Genomic DNA, 11,324 nt, shown 5'->3' on the forward strand with positions numbered 1-11,324 from the left:
GGTCTCATAATGGGACCGTCTCACCAAGTTTTTGTGTTTGAATTTTCTTCTCGAGCATAATTTTTGAATAATCAAATCACAAAAATTTTTACGTTATGGTCTCATATTGAGACTATTAACATGGGCCGGCCCAAAAGGTAAAAATTGAAAAATAAAAATGTCCGATCTCTTAGAAATTAAAGAAAATATTCAATTTTTGACATTAGAAGTATCAATTTTGACTTTCAAAGTATAATTTTCAACTTAAAGTAAACCTTAAACATATCAATCAAAATAAAAATTTTAGTTTTGACCTATAAGTGATCAATTTTAACGTTAAACTGAATTTCTACATAAATATACTAATATGATATTATTCTATCATTCTAAGGATAAAATTCAAACAGCAAATAAATGGTCAATAACACTATCAATAATAATGTTAAACCATTACACAATACAATTACTATTATTCAATGCAACATGATGGTTCTAATCTAACATAAGAGTAATTGTACTCTTTAAACATCGATTAATAATAGTGATACCGCTTTTCCCTCAACGGTTTCTATTTATAATGGATCTAAAAATAAAATTGTGGGTGTAGTGTTTGCTTAACCTTGATATTAAGGCGAAAGAAGTGTCAATCTTGAGTTATGTTTGCCAAATGATTCGATGAATGCTCTTTGAAATGTTCAAAAGCTCATGGCTACTTATTATAAAAAATTACAATTTTGAAATAAAAATGATCAATTCAGCCCTTAAAGTAATCAATAAAAATTAATTTTCACCTTAAAGATACCAATTATGACCTTAAATAGATCAAGTATTAAGCACGTATTGAGAAAAAACATATTTGGGCCAATTATCCATTTCATGATGAGATCGACGCTCCTAAGAGCGGTTGTAATCAAATTTTAGACGTAGATTTTTTTTGTTATGACAAATTGGGTAAGAGAAGGAAAGGGTTAAGTTACAATTAATACTTAAGATTTTATCTAAAATATAATATTTGTTCTAGATAAGTATTTCTTTGCCTAAATTTTACTTCCGCAGGGTCATTTCATTTGTGATTAAAAAAGATAATGTTTTAATGAAAAATTATAAAAAAAATGGAAAATTTTGAAATTAGCGATTTCACCTTTTACCCACTCCACTTAAATAATCAATTTATTATTAGTATTATTAAATAATCCAACATTTCATATCTATTTGCCCATATTTAGTGGTGCCCACAGACCGTGGTAGGTTGGTTTCGGTTTCGATTCTTTGGTTTCTAAAAAATTGAAATCTAATTCGGACTGTTGGATTTCGATTTTGGGTCCGACTCTAGGCGGTTCCTGACAAATCCATTGCAATTTAGGAGGCGAATCCTAACTGTTCCAACTCTCGGGTTCGGCAGATCGGGCAATCGGTTCAGTTTTACTTTTTACTTTAAATATAATATAAAAAATCATATAAAATACTATAATGTGGACATACCTTTGTTGATTATTATCAAAATTTATTAGTTGTCAATCATTATTATAAATATTTTCTAAAAACAAGGAAAAAATAAATTAACAATAAAATGTTAAATTAAAAAATAAAGATGATTAATAAAAAAACAGGGAGAAAATGAAGTTGAACTTAGGATGCTGAAAGAATACTAAGCTGCCTGCGTATCCTAAAGAAATCAAAGCCCACATAGTTCTTGTCACACTTTTTATTTGTAGTTGTTAATCGTTGTTCAATATTTATAATCCTATTTAGCATCTTCATCATCATCTTGTTGGTTCGATGTCTCTAATGCATCTTTTCCTAATGATGCAGATGTATCTATCATCATCCATGGATCGTTATCATCGTCTTGATCTTCATCGTTCTTGAGTCCTTGTGTTAGAACATCTGCTTGATTTCAATCTTTCTTGCAAATACATATTTGAAATGTACGTAAAGCTAGATGAGATCTCATTTCACAAGAACTGCTTTACTTACCCTAAATGCAGATTCCGACGCAATAGTAGACTCCGAAATTGTAAGGATATCCTCTACAATTTTCGATAATATGGGGAATTTTATTGATTTTCTTTCCACCATTAGTAAATATTAAAACAATCTTGTTCAATTTCACAATAATGTTTAACATAATTATCATCGTGGCTTATTATGTTAGTTATGATGGGATGAAACCTAGTGGGACGTACTAAGACGCTAGCACACCTAGATATATTGCAACCAGGGTTATATACACTCGAATAGAAATCATAAAGCTCTTCTAAAAGCTTTCTACAATTTCCAACATAATTATACACATCACTCTATGGACGTTTTAATGAATGGTAGTAAAAGCCTATCAATTTGGTAAGGTTTTATGTTCTAAGATATGGGTCTAAAATTGTCGTAATTCCATAAATATAAGAAAAATCATTAAAATACGTCTTTTACTTATTCGTTATACGCTTATAAAACATCTTAGTTGTGTGGTTATACGCTTCTAATATTTTATATACATCTATAGCTAGTTCCATGCTTCATTGCTTTTTCGAATATTAACTCAAAAAACGATAATTCTTTTTTAAATAAGGCAGTTATGGTCTATTCAATGTGCTGTTACACACATATAAGATTTCAAACGTATAGGAGCAGACCAAATATCGGTTGTTAAGCTAACCTTACCATAAAGATTTAAAAAAATCTACTAATTCATAAAGTTGTTATTCATATAAGTTAACTGTGTGGCATTTAAGAGTGTTTTTAGAGATCACTCTAAATTCTGGTTGCAAAGCTTTTCTAGTGAAATATACTCATAAGTCTGAATTTCATTATGGTTAAATGGAATCTCTTCAATAATTACATATCTAGAAATTAATTAATTAATTAATTAATTAATTAATTAATTAATAATAATAATAATAATAATAATAATAATAATAATAACTAGATAGATACCCGTGCCATGCACGGAGATTAAAAAAAAGTTGAGTTAATTTTATACTTGTATTATAATTTTTGTAAAGGTTATTAGTTAGTATTTTAAATATTATATATATATATATATATATATATATATATATATATATATATATATATATATATATATATATAATTGAATATTTAAATTTTTTGTTCAATAAAATTAGGAAAATAATAAATGGTAATACAAAATTTATAATTAATAACTTAAGTTCGTGACAATAATTAAATAATTACAACTAAATCAAAATTTTTATCATAAAAATGGCTTCATAACTTCAATATAGATCACCTTGTAACTATATTGTATGAAACACCCTGCAATATATATATATATATATTGATTAGTTATATTAATAATAAAACTATCAAAAGGATATTACTTAAAGAATATGAACGCGTAATTTTTTACCTCATAAGTTTTGAAATACTTCTTTATATATCACATTGTCAGTAGACGACGACGATGTAGTTGTTTGATTATCTTTGTCAACAATAAGAATTTTAAGTCCTTTCTTACTTCTCACTCTTGATACGGCAACATAAAGTTGTCCATGACTGAATACAGGTTTAGGCAAAAACAATCCAACATGACTCAATGATTGTCCTTGACTTTTATTAATAGTCATCGCAAAACAAAGCATCAAAGGAAATTGTCTTCTTTGAAGTCTAATTGGGAGCTGTGTGGTATCTGTTGGAGTCAATGTTATTCTTGGTATGAAAACCTTTTCTCCTTTATTGCATCCCGTAAGAATAGTTGCCTCGACAATGTGATCTCCAAGCTGGTTGACTACCAATCGTGTGCCATTACACAATCCAGCTGATTGATCAATGTTTCTAAGCATCATAACAGGAGCACCAACCTTCAATTTCAGCTCATGATTCGGAAGGCCAGAGCACTTAATACTGTTTAAGTACTCTACAGAAAAAGCATCGGCATTAGACTCAAAACATCCATCTGCTTTACTTATAGAATCAGAACTTAAGTAAACCTTTTCGTCCCCAGGTAATAATGAAAGAACATATTCATTCACTTTCCCAACAATATCATTTGTAGGACAAAGTATGGCCCTTTCTTGAAAAAAGTTTGTGTCACTTGAGTTCTCCTGTATGGATGGATATGTACTTTCAACTATGGCACCAATAGGATCTACAACATCCTTAATGAGAAATTGATCAGGAATATCAATAATGGCTTCTCCATCATTAGGTTCTCCTAGTATGCCATCACCAATCTTTAAAATCCAATCAGCGAAATCCTTTAAATCATTATCATCAACAGACTGAGTTTGCAACCTCATATTCTTTGTAAGCCTTAAAACCTTACACGAATGCCAAATGTAAGAAGAGTTTAATGATGCAAAAACTATATCTTGTCGTGTTCCTTTTGGAAAAACTGGTAATACCTGCCTAAAATCACCTCCAAAAACAACTACCTTACCAGCAAATGGAGAGTCCGAAGCAATACCATTTGAATCTCGTAAAGCGTCTCGCATACTCCTGTCTAAAGCTTCAAAACAATATTTGTTCGTCATAGGGGCTTCGTCCCAAATGATGAGCTTAGTCTTATTCAGCAAAGAGGTTAAATCGCTACCCGGAGTAATACCTCTACACATAGAATCAGGAGTGGCAATCAAAGGAATTCCAAATCTTGAATGTGCAGTTCTTCCTCCTGGTAGTAATAGAGAAGCAATACCACTTGAAGCAACAGGAAGGACAATATCCCCTTTTGATCGAATAGCTGCACACAAAGTTCTCCACATAAATGTTTTACCAGTTCCGCCATGCCCATAAAGGAAAAAAACACCACCTTTATTATCATTCATAGCCTGCATAATATCATCATATATGATCCGTTGTTCAGCAGTCAAACATTGAAATAACTGCTCATGCTCTATGCGTAGTGCTTCTCTATCATAACTTAACTCATCAGCTATGAGTCTATTAAAACTATCCTGAATTATTAATTCATCTGGAAGTAGCTCATTGCTATAATTGCGTAGTGAACAACCATTATTCTGCAGAATCTTCTCAATATCAACTAATGCATAGTATTTCAATTGTTCATCACTAAGCTTCAAATCTGTAATTATCACTTAGAAATTATTATAATACTTAATGGTTAAACATGATTAATAAAGTTATTTCTTAATTAAATTAAATAATTAAAAAAATTACCGGGAAATCGAAGTATCATGCGTTGCCTATATAGTACATCTTCTGAAAGCACATGCCATGTACTGTTCCATACAAATTCAGGTCTGGATATACTATTAGACATAAGCAAAATGGCAAATAATTTTCTTAAGTAGTGTGCAGATCCCCAAAAACTTGCCTCTAATATACCATCAATATATTCTTTATCATCATCTAACAAACCCATTGCATAGCAAGCATCTTTAAATGTAGGGTAGAGAACACCATTTATGGTACGAATATCTTCAAAACTTGTTGGGCCCTTAACATAGTTCAGAAGTGTGCGTAAGTAATATCGTTCCCCACATCCTGGAGATACATGATAAAGTCTACCGATAGAGAAACCTCTCTTACGAATGGTCCACTCACGCTCTTTTCTCTTCCAAACAAATTTTCCCGGAAATTCAAAGTACCGAAGTTCTCTAGCTTCTTCAAATCTAGAATTACATTCCATCCAAGCCAAAAACATTGACTTATCAACCAAAGGTTTATTCAAGACATTTTCAATAGTTTCATTTTCATTGAACACAACAGTTTGTTCTCCTGGTAGGTGAAAATTCAGTCTCTCAACAGAAGGAAGCCTATAGTGAATCTCGAAGGCAAAAATTCTCCAAATAGCCTCACAAGCCGAAACATAACGACAATCATAATATTCTTTGATCTCGTCGATAGTATTATCATCGGCATTCTCATTTCGTTTCCTAACTAATCCTGCTGTTACTCTATCATTACCCTTATTAATGTACTTGAATAAATATTTGATTGCCCGAGACTGATTGCACCACTCTACATTTATGTGTGCCTGATATTTCAAAAGTAACGTAGGGTTATAAGGAACAACAAAACGATTATCAATCGACACATTGTTTTTGTCCACAGTAGCCCCCGTATCCCTTCTCCTGTACACAGGATATCCTTCATCACTTAGTACTGTAGTATTGTTGAATTGTTTTGGATATCTTTTACTACAACTTCTATCTCTCATACACGGTGAATTTAAATTTAAGGTACCACAAGGACCATGTATCATAAAGTCTTTTACATTCTCGTACAAAATGGGAAAAAGATTTTTATCTGGAATCTCTGCAGATATTATGTTGTCTACATCTTCTATTCTTGGAATTTTATCGTCTCGATGTAGAAATAATACAATGTGTGCATGTGGTAGTCCTCTTTTTTGAAATTCAACACTATAGACAACTGCAAATAAATTAAAATTAGAAGCATGTTAAATAAATTAAATCTTCTTCAATATTTATCTATAAAATGAACGAAGCAAAGTAAGTAACAAACCTGCATTGGCTTTGCCAAACAAACTTCCTTTTGTAATATCTTTCAACAACTGGTCCAATTTAAGCTTGAATACTCGACAAAGTATATCTGGTCTATCTTCAGGACGCAAATTCCTCTTCTTAACGAATCTAGATATTTCAGGCCATTTGGAATTACACGTGAATGTAATGAACAGGTCCGGATATCCATATGTCTTGCAAATTCCCATAGCATCATGATATAGTTCAGTCATAAAACGATCACCTCCATGGAATGTAGATGGCAACACAACACGACGACCAGTATTAGATAAATCTGGAATACCATTAGAATTTGAATCAAGCAGGCTATTATAATTTTCAGCCCTTAATAGCGTTTGATTTTTACGGACAAAAAATAGCCTTTCTGATTCAATCATTGTCCACCCATCAACGATAAACTGTTGAAATAATTTTCCAGATCGTAAAATTGTATCTGCTTCATTTTCCCTATCCATCAGTCTATAGGCAAACCATTCACGCATGGTTAATTTGATCCTTTGATTAGAATTCGATGAAGAGTAAGACTCCAATCCTCTATGATTTATACCAATTCTATACCCATCTTCTCCATATACAAAAATTAAAGGATATTGTAAAGCTAGATATGAGGGGTGCAACTCACTAATACGCTTCAATAATCCACTTCGATTCTCAATAATTATGTCTCTCTCTTCACACGAACTACCAATATCTCCTACAATAAGGGCAGCTACTTCAGATGCAGATGGCATATTATATGTCCTACCATCTGTAGCTCTTTTCCCAATCAACTTTAATTGAATGTTAACCTCATTATTCAAGTCAATTCTGTCTCTTGCCATTCTGTATACCTTAGCATACGGGTTAAATTCATCAATCATTTGTTTTAATTTTTCCAACAAAACATCATCAAATTCCTTCGTAGTTTCAGAACTGAAATGAATGGTCAAAAAATACATTAATATATTTTACTTAAACATAAATTATAATATTAAAAAAATAATTTATTGTAAATTACCTAAAAGCACGTTTTCTGTTTTCAATCTCATTTTCAGTATCTACGATGTATAATTGTTGAAACTTTGCTGTATTTCCTTCTGTTGGCAACAAACTACCAATTCTATGGTAATTTTGACCTCCTAGTCTAAAACAATATGGTCCTCGACCTTTGTTAACAGTATTATCTACTCGACCTCCCATTGATGTAAATGCAAACATCATGTTGAACGCACGTATATTTTCAACAAAATATCTACTCCTAGAATCTTTCCTGCTCAATAAATCTTCCAAAAATCTCGGTGGATTTTTAAGTGTAGGAATTTGAACTTTGCCTTTCATACAGCATAATGAAAACTTTGCATTTTTCATTGATCCATCCTTCCGCGCTCTTTCGTTTGCCCACATAAAGGCCAAACAATACTCACATTCAAAGTCAGGATCTCCAACATCAAAATACACTGTAAAAAGAATATTACACATTAAATATTAATAAATTACTAAAAGCTAATATATATATATATATATATATATATATATATATATATATATATATATATATATATATATATATATATATATATATATATATATATATATATATATATTACCTTCACCATCTGTTCTTGTAATTTTTTCATCATCTAAAAAAATAAATAAAAATTAATTTTATTAGTATGATGTACAAAGTAATGTATAAGTTCACTGCATATTTTTTTCTTAACTCAAAAATTTATATGACATCAACTCTATTTAATATTGGGATATTATAGAACCTTACACATAACACTTATCTATATCAATATTATTTTCTAAATGAGAATCATTTAAGTCAAGAACGTTGGTTGTATGTCTTTTGATGAAATTTCTACCAATAGTATACTTTCCAGCCCGAGTAAGTTTGTTTGAGCATACTTGAGGATAAGTGGGTATAGAATGCGCCGTTGATTTTTGTAATTGTGATAAATCAACTACTATAAATCAAAGAATAAAAAACTATTATTAATAAAAGTCATAAGTCTATTGATAAAATGTACAATAATTATTTTTTTCATCATACTTACAATCCATATTAAACTGGTAATATTTTTGAGTCATGTGAGAATTACCTGAAAATAAACCTTCATTGTCTGGGTTATAGGCTTGGTGCGCAGTATGACGACGTTTTGAACGTGGATGAGAAAAATCGACTGTACAAATGTGATAAAATATTAGATATAAAATATAATTCCTAAACATTAAAAATTATATTTTATAAAAAATTTATATGCTAAATTGTAAACTTTTTAATTCATTATTGTTATTCCATTTGATTTTCGAACAATATTTATCAATCATTCTTACACCATCCTTAACAATGATCCAATTATAAAGATTATGAAATTATTTATTTATTTCCCCTTTCCTAAAGATCATCTTTTAATCTATTTTTATTAAAAGTAATTTTTTTTAACATGTAATCATTTATAATCAAGTATAATTAATGATATTTAAGATTAAAATAATTAATTGAAAAATATATCAAAATCACATAAGACAATAATAATGGATAAGAGAAAATAACAAAGTGTGATATTATTTGATTCGTCTAGATTTAATTTTTATTAATACAATTTTTTACAATATTAAATTATCTCCAATATAAATATTAGTAATTTAAACAATATATTAATTTGTTTAAAAAATAAATGAAAAAACAATAACAAAAAAGAATGGGTAAAACAAAAGTAAAAACCATTCATATAATATGGCATTAGAAAACAATGGGCCAAAACCATGTTCCAATACCATTTTATTTTTTCAAGTCATGATGATTTTGTGTTGGGAAACGGTATTAGAGTAAAAGTATAGGCTTGGTGCTGCAGCATGACTACGTTTTTTAACGTGGATGAGAAAAATCGACTGTACAAATGTGATAAAATATTTGATATAAAATATAATTCGTAAACATTAAAAATTATACTCCATCCTATTCATCTTAAGAGTCCCATTTGACTTTTTATGGATTTTAAGGAGAGTCAAAAGTGGGACCATAAAGGGTAGGAAAGAGAGTGGTATTATGGATTTTTAATGTAAATCTAGAAAATTAGTATAGGTAATGGAGGGTATAAATGAAAATAGGATAAAACTACTAAGGGCATAAAAGTCAAAAACCCATACTAAAAATAACAAAGTATGATATTATTTGAGTTTTCTAGATTTTATTTTTATTAATACAATTTTTTTACAATATTAAATTATCTCCAATTATAAATATTAGTAATTTAAACAATATATTGATTTGTGTATAAAATAAATGAAAAAACGAAAAGAGTGGGTAAAAGTAAAACAAAGTAAAAACCGACATTGGAAAACAATGGGCCAAAACCATGTTCCAATACCGTTTTGGTTTTTCAAGTCATGATGACTTTGTCTTGGGAAATGGTGTTGGAGTAAATGCATAGGCTATAGGCTATGAGTATTGCATTTCTTAGTTTAGTAGTAATGTACTTGCACAGCTATTTACTCGGCTAGTTACTCATCTCTTTCATTTGCCATTTCTAAACTCCAATTTTTTCCTCTTTCTAATCATCCAAAAATTCTCTCTTAGTAATCTTAGACTTTTATGTAGTTTTTACGGGTTTTTTCAAGTCAGATTAAAAAATATATGTAAGTTTATCTTTCAATTTTAATAGTATCACCGGAATTTTTCTTCTCTAAAAATGTCTTAATTGATTTGTGTAGATAAATCTTATAAAAAACTAAGTCGATTTATTATTTTTTATGTAGAAATTTATTTTTTGTAGTAGATTTTTGATAAATTAGTTTAACATGTGATAGTATCACTGGTATTTTAAACGATTTCAAAAATACTAAACGATTTTATCCTTTGATTTTTATAGAATTTTATTTTTGTTTTGTTTGAAAATTTTTATTTGATTTATGTAGATTTTCATATGAAAAAATAGATCGATTTATCATTTCTTTAAGTTGAAAACCGATTATTTTTTTTTTCTAAAATTGATTTGTTTATAATATGATGAATCGACTTTTCAATATTTAAAAGGGTTTTCATATAATATTGGGAGAAATTTCACAATTGGTTTCTGGTTTATCTACTCCTCTAAATAAAATCAGGTATACCTCTTTCATATATATGATAATACTTACAATTTTGTTGATAGATGTTTATACTTTTTTAATATGTAGTTAACTGGATTATAATTTGATCTACAGTTTTATCCATGTTTGATTTTGAATGAGTTAATATAATTGTTTGTCATGGTATTGCTTACTCAATTAATTTATTTAATAAATAGCATCATATTACCGAAATACCTTTGACCTTTTCCGTTGACCTTGACTTTCGGTCAATGGGCTTTTTCTGGAAGTCCCATCTTCCTTGAATGGCCTATGGGCTGGTTACCTCTGAAAAACCATAACTCCCTACTCTCCCATAATGCATGGCTCTCCTTGTTTCAAGATGAGTAACTGCCCACTCTTCCCATTACTCCCACTACCCCCATGATAAGTTCACTTCTCCTGCAACTTCCTTTCCATCATTATAAATAGGGGCAGCCATCAAGAAGAAAGGATCATCTAAAACATAGCCTTTGCAATATCATTGCTCTCACCCTGCTTCATTAACCTAGCCAAACACTAGCAATCTTAATCCCGACATCTCTTCTTGCATTCATTCTATAACCGTTCATTCATTTATTTCCGATATCCACGTTCTAACTTGAGCGTCGGAGGGGTTTTCCGGGAGATCACCCCCCGGACAAGGCTAACAAGTTGTTTTGCAGGAATTCAAGCCACTTCCTCCCACAAATTACTTCTCTTGATCACACTTCCACTAATCTCCAGGTATTTTGAGTGTCTTTCGCACTTCCTCGTTTCATTACAGAAACAGTTTGGCGCCGTCTG

The 11,324-nt window shown here is 30.1% G+C and overlaps 1 protein-coding gene across 1 annotated transcript; it reads right to left on the reverse strand.

Moving 5' to 3' along the window:
- Window positions 1-3,347: 3,347 nt before the first annotated feature.
- Window positions 3,348-11,095, reverse strand: LOC130815601 (uncharacterized). Its single transcript, XM_057682092.1, has 10 exons — window positions 11,047-11,095; window positions 8,483-8,608; window positions 8,207-8,392; window positions 8,030-8,062; window positions 7,504-7,879; window positions 6,424-7,355; window positions 5,579-6,330; window positions 5,113-5,398; window positions 4,071-5,017; window positions 3,348-3,932 (listed from the first exon to the last, which is right to left on the reverse strand). The coding sequence occupies exons 1-10, from the start codon at window positions 11,093-11,095 to the stop codon at window positions 3,348-3,350; spliced, it is 4,272 nt and encodes a 1,423-aa protein (XP_057538075.1).
- Window positions 11,096-11,324: the final 229 nt, after the last annotated feature.

Source organism: Amaranthus tricolor, chromosome 6 (assembly GCF_026212465.1).
Source record: "Amaranthus tricolor cultivar Red isolate AtriRed21 chromosome 6, ASM2621246v1, whole genome shotgun sequence".
NCBI lineage: Eukaryota > Viridiplantae > Streptophyta > Magnoliopsida > Caryophyllales > Amaranthaceae > Amaranthus > Amaranthus tricolor.

Excerpts from the sequence above, each read along its gene's own strand:
- LOC130815601 (XM_057682092.1), bottom strand. The coding sequence starts at position 11,095 with ATGAATGCAAGAAGAGATGTCGGGATTAAGATTGCTAGTGTTTGGCTA. Across the intron at positions 8,393-8,482 it reads TTACCAGTTTAATATGGATT|TAGTTGATTTATCACAATTA; the intron begins GTAAGTATGATG and ends TTTGATTTATAG. Across the intron at positions 7,880-8,029 it reads TACAAGAACAGATGGTGAAG|TGTATTTTGATGTTGGAGAT; the intron begins GTAATATATATA and ends TTCTTTTTACAG.